Genomic DNA, 14,353 nt, shown 5'->3' with positions numbered 1-14,353 from the left:
CAATAAGCGAACCAGCTCCTTTAAAAAAATGGAGCATCTTCTTATGGTCTTGCAGGCTGTAGTGGTATCAGTTACGTGATCATATGATACTTCCTTGGAAACCTGACGGTTAACACCAAGAGCACATAGACCACTGATGTGCTCTTGGGACACTGCAGCTCTTGTTTAGTTTCAGCACTGAGAGCTTTGTGAAAAATCCCTGAAAACGACCCAGAGTTTAAGGTCACATGAATAATATGAAAAATGCCGACGTATATCTTGGCCCTGAAGGGAGAACTAATTTCTAAACATTTACTTTGCCGAGATTTGTGTAATCACAGTCTGTCAAGTATACACAGCAGGATCTGACAGGGTTTTCCTTAGGAGGATAAGCACTACTCAACACTGATGGATTGTGAGCCACTTCACGTGCGCCACGCCAGCCGGTCACTGATGTAAACGAGGAACAGTTGTGGAAAATGTCTGCAGAAGGCGAGCTTTGAGTGAAGGAAAATTTACTGGAATGGAATAAATCATGAAATTAAGATTAATGAATCAATAATGCATAATTAAAAATGTTTGGCATCGTTATAAACTTCTCAATTGAAATGAAGCATATTCTCTTATACTTTCTTGAAGAAAACGTAGATATTAAGCTCGTTTCTTATAAGACATGCACGACCATGGCATGGCTATGGCAACTGTTCCTCGGATTATTGCTTAAAAAGGCCAGGCATGGCTTTGTCAAGATTTGTTTTCTCGTCAGACGTGCACCACTTATTGTGGGGTTAAAGATTAAAAAAGAAGTTGTCTCGCTATAATACTGTGCCGCTGACACAGTTGAGGAGACGTACATTTATAATGGATAAAAAATAAGGAAAAAACTGCTTATTAAAGGAAACTAAATTAATTCTGCGTGCACATTTGTAGAAGTAACAATATTGCACCAGTTTACCATTTTCCCTTTATGTCCAAGGTGACAAGGTCAAGCATCGCAATAAACCATAAAAACAATTTAGTAAAGAGTTTGCTTCGAGTGCTAACCTTAATTGGGACATCATCCTCTTCATCCCTGTCCTCCTCCTTTCTCCTGCTTTGCCCTTTCTTTTCTCTTAACTTTCTTCCAGTTTTCTTTTACTCTGCGGCTCTTTAACGGGTCTGCTCAACGGTTATTCATCATATCAAAAATGTTGCGTGAAACGGAGAAAAAAAATCGCGAAAAATAACAACAACAAAAGATCACGTGACTTCAAGATGGTACATGTCCTTCCCTTTCATTTCATTCGTTTTTAATTTATATTATTTTCCACCGTAATTTGTTTCTCCAGTGAACGGCGGGGATGTATATGAGCTCAGAGGCTTGCTTTCCTGCCGCTTTCCTTTTCTTTCTGCACGAAGTCGGTGTTGTTTAATAGAAAGGAATGGGTACAAGAAGTAAGGAGCTTTCCGAGTACTTGGTATCAAATCCTTTTCCTCTTCTCCTTAATTCCTTCGCCTCACAGTCCTCTTCCATCCTATACTGTCCTGTCTATTTAACTTTTCTTTTTCATTCATATCCATATCTTTCATATTTTTTCCTTCCACAACATCTTCATCATCATTTTCTCCCCCTTTTCCTCCTCCTCCTCATGCTCCTCCTCCTCCTCCTCCTCTTTCTCCTCCTCTTCTTCTTCTTCCTCAATTTCGATTTCTACCTCTACCAGCATGTGTGTCTTTACATCAAAGGATGCGGCTCAAGGGCAACAAAAAGACTACAAAAAAAAGCCCGCTACTCGCCGCTCCCACAAAAGTAAAAAGTAAAAAGTAGCCAAAACAGAGGTCAATTTCGGGTGGAGAGGTGTCTTGATACACTCTTCTTGAAAGAGGTCAAGTCATAGGCAGGAGGAAGTACAGACGAAGGAAGGCTGTTCCAGAGTTTACCAGTGAAAGGGATGAAAGAATGGAAATGCTGGTTAACTCTTGCATAAGGGGTTTGGACAGTATAGAAATGAGCATGAGTAGAAAGTCGTGAGCAGCGGGGCCGCGGGAGGGGGGCAGGCATGCAGTTAGCAAGTTCAGAAAAGCAGTCAGCGTGAAAATATCGATAGAAGATAGAAAGAGATGCAACATGGCGGCGGAATTTAAGAGGTAGAAGACTATCAGTAAGAGGAGGAGAGCTGATGAGACGAAGAGCCTGGGTGTGTGTGTATGTGTGTATGTGTGTGTGTGTGTGTGTGTGTGTGTGTGTAGCGTCCGGCAAGAGTGATAAGCCATATAAGGCAATGCTGTCTTCGTTGTCTTACGGCCTCTACCATCAACAAAGGGCGGATGCAGCACGTGGCCACAGGATGCAGGAGGCCTCACAGCTGCTACCTACCCACACTGCTTTCTATATCGTGTTGTCAAAGTACTATTACAAAATATACCTTCACACATATCTATAGTCTGACCAAATTAGCTTGGCCAATTTGCACCAAGAAGCCCCTCCCCCATACTGGCAGAGCTCCGCCCCGCTTTTACCCGATTGGCTGTTCATGACGTCATGTATTGTTTCAGAGACACGTACCAAATATATATGACTGAGATAATCAAGCTAGTTTCATGATTAAAAAATATTCGTAATTTAATTGAATGACGGCACTCTAATATAACAATCACTGACATCACCTAAGAAACAAAGTACAGTAATGATACTACCAGTTTTCAAGGGAGAACGGGCCCTTCAAGGCAATACAGCAGCAGCATTGAAGGCGATGATAGAAGGCTACTTATAAAGTAAAGCACACTTTCCGTCATTATTTCCCACATAGCTCATTCACATAGGCATACTAATTATAATCACATAAAAAGTATCTTCTACAGTAACTTCATACAGGTAGGTATCATTGTATTAAGGAATAAGTTTAGTATTTGTGGCTTGGAGAGACGGGTGGTGCGTCGCCTGCAGCGCTCTCTGTCACCCACTATCCCGCCAAGCGTACATAGCCTACCAGCCCCTCTAAGTTTACTGCCAATAACTTGACCTCTTTCAAGAAGAGTGTATCAAGACACCTCTTCACCAGAAATTGATCTCTCTTTTGGCTGCTCTATGCTATCTTCTGTTGTGGGAGCGGCAAGTAGCGGGCTTTTTTTTCCTACACTCTTTTTGTTTCCCTTGTGGTGACTCTTTTGTTGTTAATATATATATATATATATATATATATATATATATATATATATATATATATATATATATATATATATATATATATATATATATATACATAAGCACACGTACCTCTACCTACTTCATCACGTGTATATGTATAAACAGAGCGGTGAAATTATCTCCTATCAGCAAAATCAAAAGCACTGGCTGGACGCCTTGAAGGAATCCCGCTTACTGGTTCAGGTCCCCTCGCCCGGACAGTCTTGTGCACAACAACTTCTTTATTTCATCATTACTGCATTATTTCAAAAAATGTTTGATAGCGCCTTGCGTTGTGAATCCTAACAAAGTATAAACAACTAATGCTACTGAAAAAGTACTATCTAGTAACGCAATATGGTACTGGTCTTTGCTAAAGCGCAAGTCGACAAAAAACATGGAAAAAGAACCATTTGGGCACTCAGTCTGAACCAAAGCAGTCTGATCGTCTTATCTCTTTTATGAATCGTTTCATTGCATACATACTAACTAAGTTTTGAATTTGTTTTATTCAGTTCAGAATTCCCGTCACAGCACCCCCAGGTTTATCTGGGAAGCACAAGAAATTGAAAAGCCACAGATTTATATAATTGTTCAAAACGATGAATCAATTTATCTTTTTCGGCACAAAATCACATACCGAAAGCGCAAGCATCCGGCGTGGAGGAGTATTTAGGAGGCGGGAGACGCGAGGCGGGCCAGAGCGCGTGCCGACACCGGGCAAGCAGCAGAACCAGCAGCACAGTGGCCAGCACCGCGGTACGATGGTGATGAAGATCGTTCTGGTGGCGGCGGTGGTGATGGCCCTTGGTCACGGTGAGTCCCCTCTTTACAAGTTAATATTTCTTCGTGGTGATGGACGGCACTCCTCACTAGTCGTTTTTCGTCCTGTAATGGTTCGACCCACGATTTGTTTTATGGGGGTATCACACTGGGCTATTTTTCCTACAACCTCCAATTAATCGGCGGCACCGCCCACCTCCAGCACTTTTTCCTCCAACTGTTGGAGGAGATTTGCAGCCCGCAGCTTTCGGGAAGGAATCTGATATGCTGGAGGAAAATTCGAAGTCAAATTACATTCTGTGTAAATTGTTGAGAAAACAAAATAGTTTGCCATAGTGATTTTACTTCTTGCAGAACGTGCAATAGAATAAGGATTATGAATAAGAAAAGAAGAAACAAAAACAAATCTTTCTAAAAGAATAACGCAAGTTGTCAGTTGTCCTCTTATCATAAACAAACACCAACACCGTGAAAGAACTGCGATGGCCAGCCAAGGGACCAAAATTATTTGGACAAGAGAAGCAGAGACGGGCCTCATAGAAGCAGTGAGGGTTCACCCAACCCTGTGGGATCCGCAGAACGAAAAATATAAACTGAAAGAACTCCGTAAAAACCTGTTCACCTCAGTTGCTGAAACCATGAACCTAACCTATCCTAACCTAACCTAACCTAATCTAACCTAACCAGTCTGCTGGCAACCCCAAACTGTTATCTCCTTGCTAACCACTGCCGCCTCTACACACGCCTCTTTTTCTTGACTTTAAGCTCATTCCAGTGAAAATGTAACGGTGCTCTGACGACAGTTCTCGAATAGAGGCCCGTCGTCCTGAAGAGGTCGGCCATTGTTGCTGTAGCTGGAGATCAACGTAAACAAACGTGTCTGGTAGGGGGTGTCGGCGGTACTGGCTGAAATCGGAGGTTGGAGGTAAGATGTCGGAGGAAAAATACCCCTATGTGATACCCCCCATACAATGAAGCGAGATGTCTGCATCGTTGCTGTCGTTTTTGACGGTTTTTTGTTTGTTGGTTTGGCCGCCTGCTTGCCGGACTAGATATAAAATTGTTACTGTTATCCTTATTATTATTATTAGTAGTAGTAGTAGTATTTTAATTATTATTATTTATGAAAAATTATCATTATTGTCATAAAAATAATAATCATTTTTATTACTATTATCAGAATTTAACATTCCTTAGTATTATTAAACTTTAAGTATAATTTTCACCCGACATCCGTAACTTTTTTAATCATACGAGACGAAGCGCAACATAATGTCTCCTTTACTTTGCGCGTCGTAGTGACGGGCCAGCGGTGCATGACGCGGGATCAAAGGACAGAGTACCGCGAGCTTGTGACCATGGCAAGTTGCGTGAAGCCCAAGCCGAGCCTCGTCCAGCTGCCGGTCCCCGAGGGCTTTGACTACGTGAGTGTTTCTCTCGTTGTGACATAGACTGCTGATACATACTAAGATCTATCTTCATATACCCGAAGATATTATGCAGATGCGATGATAAATATTAAACCGTATAAATAGAAACTTTATTGAAGCCACTATAGTAATTATTGTTAGAGAGTTACACACCGATAGTCTATTGGTAACCAGGTAGAAAAAATAACAGTAGCTGTAGTAGTAGTAGTAGTAGTAGTAGTAGTAGTAGTAGTAGTAGTAGTAGTAGTAGTAGTAGTAGTAGTAGTAGTAGTAGTAGTAGTAGTAGTAGTAGTAGTAGTAGTAGTAGTAGTAGTAGTAGTAGTAGTAGTAGTAGTAGTAGTAGTAGCACTGGTAGCAGTAGTAGTAGTAGTAGTAGTAGAAGTGGTAGCACTGGTAGTAGTAGTAGTAGTAGTAGTAGTAGTAGTAGTAGTAGAAGTGGTAGCACTGGTAGCAGTAGTAGTCGTAGTAGTAGTAGTAGTAGTAGTAGTAGTAGAAGTAGTCGTAGTAATATTAGTACACTAGCAGTATAAGTTGTAACAATGGTGATAGAAGCAACAGCAGCAACACTAATATCAGTAACAGCAGTAATCAGTGAAAGTAGCAGCAGTAGTAAAAGTTGTAGTAGTAGTAGAGTAGCAGTAGTAGTAGTAGTAGTAGTAGTAGTAGTAGTAGTAGAGTAGCAGTAGTAGTAGTAATAGTAGCAGTAGTAGTAGTAGTAACAGTAGTAGTAGTATTAGTAGTAGTAGTAGTAGAAGTAGTAGTAGTAGTAGTAGTAGGAGGAGGAGGAGGAGGAGGAGTACAAAGGAAAAGCAAACAGCAACAGACCTTTTGGTCCTAACTAGGCTGTTTGTTGTTGCTACCATCTACTCTAATCTACGAGTCAGAGACACAGGACAGCAAAGGCGAAGGCTCCTCCCCTCCCACCAGTTCCTCCAGCCGAGGTTGGCACGAAAAGGAAGAATACCATGTAGTATAGAAAAACCACAATGGAATTTTACATGGACAGAAGGAAGATCATACACGACAACTGAGCTAACACTACTTTCTGTTAGACCGGAGCAAAATAGCGGATGTTCGGGTGAGCTTCTAAATTTTGTGTAGTCGGTTTTTGAACGTGCAAATAGTTTCGCTTTCGACGACGTTTTAAGGCAGACCATTCCATACATTGATGACACGGTTGAAGAAGTGGTTTGATTCATTTGAGTTGAAACGCTTCCTCGTTATTTTGTATCCATTGTTTCTTGTTACACTTGACTGAGAAGAAGAAAAAGAAGAAGAAGAAGAAGAAGAAGAAGAAGAAGAAGAAGAAGAAGAAGAAGAAGAAGAAGAAGAAGAAGAAGAAGAAGAAGAAGAAGAAGAGAGGGGGTAGCTGAGGCAGAGTAGGAGGAGGAAGAGGGGAAGAGGGGGAGAGGGGGGAGATGGTCGTGTCTTAGATACAGCGGTCAGCAGAAGATGGTGAGGGGTTGGGGAAGCGAGAGGAGTCGCAGCGTGAGGAAAAAAGGGGAGGGGAGGCGGCGGTGTTGGGGTTTGAGGAGCGGAAGAGACTAGCGAAGGTTATCTCACTGCAGGCTGGGACGCTGGGTAGTTTAGGAAAATCCATTACCTCCCATAACAGTTTGTTAAGTGAACCTTCCAACTCCTCGACCCGTTTCGTCAACTTGCAGTGTCTACAAAGCAAAGGGAGAACAGATATACAGGGGAGAAGAGGTAGAAGGATTAACCGACATCAACATGAGTAGGGAGCTCGTGATTAGACAGACAGAAAGACTTAAAGTCACCAAGGCGCCAGGGCCAAATGAACTTTTCCCCAGGGTAATAAAGGAATGTGAAACTGAAATAAGTGGGCAGTTAACAGAAGTATTTAGGAAGTCGCTAGACACAGGGGTGGTGCCTGTTTCATGGAGGCAGGCAAACGTTATTCCAATATTTAAGAAGGGTGACAAATCTTCTGTGGAAAACTATAGGCCGATTAGTCTGACGTCAGTTATAGGTAAAATGATTGAGTCAATAATAGCTGATAGTATTAGGGACCATATTGACAGACATAATTTAATTCACGACTCACAGCATGGGTTTATTTAAGGAAAGTCGTGCCTCACTAATCTTTTATCCTTTTACAATAGAGTATACGAGGCAGCTGACAATGGTGAGAGCTATGATGTAGTATATCTTGATTTTAGTAAGGCCTTCGATAAGGTACCTCACCAGAGACTGTTGAATAAAGTCAGGGCTCATGGGTTAAGAGGGAAGGTATTTGATTGGATTAGGGCGTGGATTAGCGACAGGAAACAGAGGGTTACCATTAACGGTAAAAAATCCGAATGGGGTAATGTTATCAGTGGGTTCCTCAAGGTTCAGTTGTAGGCCCGCTTTTATTCATTATCTACATCAATGACATCGACAATGGGATAACTAGTGACATAGGTAAATTTGCAGATGACACCAAAATAGAACGCACTATTAGGACAGGGGAGGATGCTAGAGCACTGCAGGAGGATCTCAACAAACTGTCAGCTTGGTCAGAAAAATGGCAGATGAATTTTAACATCACCAAGTGTAGCGTACTTAGTGTAGGAACACGCAACCCATTACACGGGTATAGTTTAGGCTCCACAGCGATAGGCAGATCAGAGTGTGAAAGGGATTTGGGAGTGTTAGTGAACTCTGACCTAAAACTAAGGAAGCAATGTATTAGTGCAAGGAATAGGGCTAACAGGGTATTAGGCTTTATTAACAGGACGGTAACCAACAGGAGTGCAGAAGTCACCCTCAGACTCTATTTAGCGTTAGTTAGGCCACACTTCGATTATGCTGTCCAGTTTTGGTGCCCACACTACAGAATGGACATCAACTTGCTAGAATCAGTTCAGAGGAGGATGACCAAGATGATTCAGGGGCTGAGGAACCTCCCATATCAAAATAGACTGAAACATCTAAACTTACATTCACTAGAAAGACGAAGAGTGCGGGGAGATCTGATAGAAGTATTCAAATGGGTCAAGGGTTACAACAAAGGCGATATAAGTAAAGTAATGAGAATTAGCCAGCAGGATAGAACACGCAGTAATGGATTTAAATTAGAAAAGTATAGATTTAGGAGAGATATAGGCAAGCATTGGTTTAGTAATAGGGTGGTGGGGGAATTGAATAGACTCAGCAATCACATAGTTAGTGCAGGGACGATAGCTTGTTTTAAGGGTAGACTGGATAACTACATGGACAAGGATGACAGGTGGCAGTGAGGTGTGGGTGCAGTAAGGAGACAGGGTACTGGAACGTACGCCCGTACCGAAGGTAAACGAGGATCAAGCCTCTACCTGTAACCCCTGAAACTACACCTCACCCATCGTGAGTAGTTGGGGGGATTCTGGAGCTGCCCTGTGTAGGCCACTCAGCCTCTTGCAGTTTCCCTATGTTCTTATGTTCTTCTTTCTCGAAGCAGTGTGGGGCGTAGCGGCCCTTGCAAAAAATTACAGAACCGGAGTCGGGAAGGCATATTTAATCGGTTTAGGGTTTGTATTATATTTTCAGTTACTTTTTTTTTTTGGTTTTACTTTGGTGCTCCGCTAATTTTACCTTTGCTTGAGACAATTATACGCTTCCGTTTCTGGGTGAGTAGGGATTGAAGCAGATGTTTACTCTCTGGAGGGATTATCGGCTGAGGGCTTGTCGGGTGAGGTTCGCTAGCCAGGTGCAGACACCAAGTGTGCTCCCGGGAGCACAGCTGTTCTAAAAATTAAGATTCAAACCATGGAGCTCCATGATTCAAACAGCGATTAAAAACCTCAGGGGAATACTCTCGGCGATGTCGGTGAAGGGTCTGGGGCCTGCGTGGCGGAGAAGGGTGAGTTTGTAGACAACTTAAAAAATAACTACTACAAGAAAAAAATTACTACAAGAAGAAGTATACACGTTAGTTGGATAAATAAAGCGAAAACTTATCCGTTCTGCGCGGAGTGCACAGTGGAGAGTGATGGTCCAATTTCTTGGTCTCAGTAAGGAGAAGGAACACACACGAGAAAGAGCTTGAGACATATATTTTCACATAATCCGCTAAGACGCATAACTCCTCTCGTTACTGACCGAGCGTAACGCCCCCTGTCCACTTACAGGTTACTCCCAGCGTGGTCACGCTGTACCAGTGCACGGGCCTGTCCTGCAGCGCCTTCCCCGAGCGGTGCCTCCCCATGCCCGGACAAACCCAGAACCGCACATACAAGGTAAGCAGATATTTCACGGGTAGAAACGCGAACTTCACATTCTATGAGATTCTGAACATATTGATGAAAATACAAAGTTTTCTTCTGTAGGTTTGCTTAGCTATAACTCAGAATAATGGGACACATTTTGCAATATCAGTAACTCAAGATTCACATTAGTATCATTTACAGTCTCACACCTGGCTAAAATATGCAGTGTCCTAAACACACACACACACACACACACACAAAAAAAAAAAAAAAAACTTACACATACACACAAAAAAAACTCACACACACACACACACACACACACACACACACACACACACACACACACACACACACACACACACACACACACACAGTCACTAAATCAAAGCATATCACTACACAAAAGAGGGCGACAGAAAAATACCGCAAATAATGTTCAAGATTCTCTCTCTCTCTCTCTCTCTCTCTCTCTCTCTCTCTCTCTCTCTCTCTCTCTCTCTCTCTCTCTCTCTCTCTCTCTCTCTCTCTCTCTCTCTCTCTCGAGCAGGTGTACGCCAGTAGCAGGAACGGAATAAAGCCAGTGTGTGCCAAGGCGAGGGTGCAGGAGCATCTGGCCTGCGTGTGCCGCTGTGACGAACGTGCCTGCCCCAGCAACAGGGTGGGTAACTTACTAATTGATTATAGTTCCTAAGTAAAAAAAAGTAGTATTGCTTCTCTTGCAGTCGTTCATCGCTGCTCCTGTTCTTGGCTTCGCTATACAAGACTTTAGCTAGTATTCCTAAACGTATCGGCACCTCTGTTTGAAAAGCCTCTCTCCCGGGGCTTCCATGGAAAGTTTTGTAATCCGGGCACCAGATTTACTCATCTTTTTTTTTCTTTTACAGTAAAGGAAACAGCTCAAGGGAAGAAAAAGAAAGCAATAATGAATAAAACAGCCCTCATATCACTGCTCCAAAAATAAATCATAAAAGTGAAGAAAAGTGGCCAAAAGAGAGGTCATTTAGGGAGGAGAAATGTCCTGATACCCTCCTTGTGCCATGAACGGTTGAAATCACCCGTTAAAACCAGGTTAATCTTCTCTGTGGCCTTGGAAACTAATCGTAATGGGAGCTCGATACTATTAGGGGTATGGACCTTTTATTCTGCTCAAGTACCCCGAGGGAAGGGACCATTCAAGGGTGATTGCAGTAGGCGAGGGCGATGCACACAGTCTTGGTCTTGGCTTCTTTCTTCTCCGGCACCACCAGGAAAGGATCAAGTGCGTTTCGTGAATAACTCAAAGAAGGGGGTCGATGGGGGGAAGGGACAAGGGGAAGGAGGAATCTTTCAAGATCGTTGGTGAGGATTGGTTTGATTTACCGGGAAGGTGATCTAACCTCCTACTCCCTACACCTACTCCGCTCTCCTCGACCCTTCCTTCCTCTTGGTTGAACTTCTTCACTCCAACTCCCTAATGCAAACGATGACCAGCATCTTCCCTCGCTGTGTTCTTTTAACTTGTAGATTTTACAAGATACTGGATTAAAATGTGATCTTACTTATTTCTTACTTGTTTATGATTCTCACTTTGCACGGAGCGGCGTGTTGCGGCCATTTCTTTCTATTGCATATTGCCTTTGAACAGTTTCTTCGTTGCTACTAGTGCATTGCGTATTAATCAAGAACATCTGCTAATCTCTGGTAATTCATATTAATATAAATGTCTCTCTCTCTCTCTCTCTCTCTCTCTCTCTCTCTCTCTCTCTCTCTCTCTCTCTCTCTCTCTCTCTCTCTCCCCAACAGGTGTTCAACAGAGAGACCTGTGAGTGTGAGTGTAACCCTCACCTGGAGACAAGATGCAAAAATCGCCGGGACGTGTACGGCGAGGAAGTGATGTGGTCCTCGAAGTTCTGTTCCTGTGAGTGTGACAAATTCGAACAATGTGACTCCACGACTGTCTGGGACCCAAACCTGTGCCAGTGTGCACCCATGTTTTAAAGGTGAGTGTGCTTAGTCTGTCTAGTTAATCTGGTCTCTGCCACAACACTCGAATGCTCGTGTAAGGTTTGATCTCAAGTCATTCTTCCCGATCAACGTTATATGAAATGAATAACATCCTATGTATGCACCAGGCATGTTTATGTGTCATCATTCCTTGATTGTTTCCCTCTTCGTTTCTGTTTATTTCAACTTCGTAGTTTTTTTTTTCTTGTCTTTAAGGAGGGAGGCCATGAGGTGACTTGTTCTCAGGAGCCTTTCATGTTAAGGCAGACTGGCCTCTTGTACTGTTGTATACTTGTGTTTCCTTGGGTAAATGTTTGAAAGACATTGATAACCAAACCAAACGGCCTCATTTATTAGCAGTTATTGCATTCATTACCATTTGTTTTATACTTTTGGGAGCCGAGTCTGTCCATGCATATCTGTACAGAAGCTGATCCGGCCTTTCTTCACTTAGCGCTTATTTAATTCCGATAAGAGTAATAATTTTCGTCAATTCACACAGTACATTTCTTTCTCTTCCTACGGGTGGCCCCTCTGTGTCTGGCTCCTGGGTGGTTTCCTTTTGGGTGGTTGATTAGCCTCTCTGTGCTTGCCTTCTAGATGTGCTCAAGATACGACGCAGCAGAGGACTACACAGACTCGGGCAACGGCTCCCTTTGGCTCCCAGGGCAGGAGCCACTCCCTCCTGATAAAGAAAAAATATTCTGGATTCCAGCAAGTGCTCTTATCAGATAAAGGAGATACTGAAATATGTAAACACACCGACGTGTCACTTTAGTATATACTGTACGCAAATTCACAATAAATAAAAAATGCTGTTAATAGCATCACATTACTGTAGATATTTTGGTAATATGCAAACGAGATTCATTAAAAGAAATGAAACCTCTTTCAGTGGTTAGTTTCAGCATTGAAATTTCTTGTGAAAAATTCTGAGCGCGACCCAGAGTTTGAGGTCACATGAATTATATGAAAAATTAGCCTTGAAGGGCGAAATATTTTTTAAAACATTTCCTTTGCCGAGATTTGTGTAATCACAGTCTGTCAAGTATACACAGCAGGATCTGACAGGGTTTTCCTTAGGAGGATAAGCACTACTCAACACTGATGGATTGTGAGCCACTTCACGTGCGCCACGCCAGCCGGTCACTGATGTAAACGAGGAACAGTTGTGGAAAATGTCTGCAGAAGGCGAGCTTTGAGTGAAGGAAAATTTACTGGAATGGAATAAATCATGAAATTAAGATTAATGAGTCAATAATGCATAATTAAAAATGTTCGGTACTGTTATAAACCTCTCCACTGATCTCCAGCATATTCTCTCATACTTTCTTGAAAAAAACGTAGATATTAAGCTCGTTTCTAATAAGACATGCACGACCATGGCATGGCTATGGCAACTGTTCCTCGGATTATTGCTTAAAAAGGCCAGGCATGGCTTTGTCAAGATTTGTTTTCTCGTCAGACGTGCACCACTTATTGTGGGGTTAAAGATTAAAAAAGAAGTTGTCTCGCTCTAATACTGTGCCGCTGACACAGTTGAGGAGACGTACATTTATAATGGATAAAAAATTAGGAAAAAACTGCTTATTAAAGGAAACTAAATTAATTCTGCGTGCACATTTGTAGAAGTAACAATATTGCACCAGTTTACCATTTTCCCTTTATGTCCAAGGTGACAAGGTCAAGCATCGCAATAAACCATAAAAACAATTTAGTAAATAGTTTGCTTCGAGTGCTAACCTTACTTGGGACATCATCCTCTTCATCCCTGTCGTCCTCCTTTCTCCTGCTTTGCCCTTTCTTTTCTCTTACCTTTCTTCCAGTTTTATTTTACTCTGTAGCCCTGAAACGCGTCTGGATAAAGGTTATTTCTCATGCCAAAAATGTCGCGTGAAACGAGGAAAAAAAATTGTTGCGAAAAATAACAACACCAAAAATCTCTTGATGCGGGGGCTTCAATATGCTGCAAGTTTTCTTTAATTTCATTGAAGATTTTCCTTTATATTATTCTCCAAAGTAATTTATTTATCCAGTGATCTGCGGGGATACAAATGAAGGAGACAGAGACACGCCAGTACTCGTCGACAGATCGACTTGGTCGGCTCGGCTTACGTCAGACGATAGAGTCGATCTGCCGGCACTCTGCTACGGGTCGCCATTGGCAAAGACCCGTGCTCCTCTAGGGAGGGAGCAATTTTTTAACAACAACAAATGAATGAGAGACTTATTTACCTGCCGCTCTCCTTTTCTTTCTACAAGAAGTCGATGTAGATGAAAAAAAAAATGGGTATAAGATGTGAGGAGCTTATCGAGCAGTTGGTATCAAATCCTTTTCCTCTTCTCGGCGTAGCTCGCTAATCCCTTCGTCTCACACTCCTCCTCCATCCTTTACCTTCCTGCCTTCTAATTTACTATTTTTTTTCCCCATTCATATTCATATCTTTCATCTGTTTTACCCTTCATAACATCATCTTCATTTTCTTCTCCTCCTTTTCCTCCTCCTCCTCCTCCATATCGAAATCTGCAATAGATAAAGAACACTTACAAGCTGATCTCGAGTTGGGCACCCTCCTCCTCCTCCCCCCCCCCAAAAAAAAACCAAAAAAACAAACAAAAAACAGCCAAAGTAAGTTTTTTTGTCTTTTTTGTTATATTTCCAGAAACTTTTGTTTTATATCTTATTGATAAATAAGGTCCATATATGTTCATGAAATAAAAAAAAGTAAAATCAATAAAGATCTTCCCCAAAAAATATTAATAACATCAAAGTTTTTTTTTTTTTCTTCATCTTATTTGCTTGTGTTCTAGTTTTTGCT

At 42.0% G+C, this 14,353-nt stretch overlaps 2 protein-coding genes and 1 long non-coding RNA gene across 9 annotated transcripts in view; 1 reads left to right on the top strand and 2 right to left on the bottom strand.

Annotated features, from left to right (window-relative positions):
• The window catches only part of LOC127003788 (balbiani ring protein 3-like), a 17,449-nt gene extending 4,202 nt beyond the window's left edge, over positions 1-13,247 (top strand). For 2 of the 4 annotated variants that reach the window (XM_050870837.1, XM_050870835.1), the window contains one exon: positions 1-993. This exon is cut by the window's left edge and continues 247 nt beyond it. Coding sequence is in view for 1 of the 4 variants with exons in the window: in XM_050870834.1 (XP_050726791.1) it covers positions 3,910-3,961; positions 5,228-5,352; positions 9,471-9,578; positions 10,099-10,209; positions 11,334-11,528 (591 nt within the window). In the remaining 3 variants the exon portion in view is untranslated. Of the gene's footprint in view, positions 994-3,797; positions 3,962-5,227; positions 5,353-9,470; positions 9,579-10,098; positions 10,210-11,333; positions 11,531-12,134 lie in introns of those variants that run through there. The other 2 variants (XM_050870834.1, XM_050870836.1) reach the window with 2 other exon arrangements.
• LOC127003791 (uncharacterized) overlaps positions 1-14,112 on the bottom strand; it is a 14,290-nt gene extending 178 nt beyond the window's left edge. Inside the window, exons 1-2 of the long non-coding RNA XR_007757399.1 lie at positions 13,350-14,112; positions 1-1,095 (exon numbers count right to left, since the gene is read on the bottom strand). The exon at positions 1-1,095 is cut by the window's left edge and continues 178 nt beyond it. This is a non-coding gene — a long non-coding RNA (uncharacterized LOC127003791). The remainder of the gene's footprint in view (positions 1,096-13,349) is intronic.
• LOC127003784 (titin-like) overlaps positions 1-14,353 on the bottom strand; it is a 326,729-nt gene that overhangs the window by 266,711 nt on the left and 45,665 nt on the right. The window lies entirely within an intron of this gene.

Source organism: Eriocheir sinensis, chromosome 26 (assembly GCF_024679095.1).
Source record: "Eriocheir sinensis breed Jianghai 21 chromosome 26, ASM2467909v1, whole genome shotgun sequence".
In the NCBI taxonomy this organism is placed as follows: domain Eukaryota; kingdom Metazoa; phylum Arthropoda; class Malacostraca; order Decapoda; family Varunidae; genus Eriocheir; species Eriocheir sinensis.
This window is presented reverse-complemented; position numbering and strand designations above follow the sequence as displayed.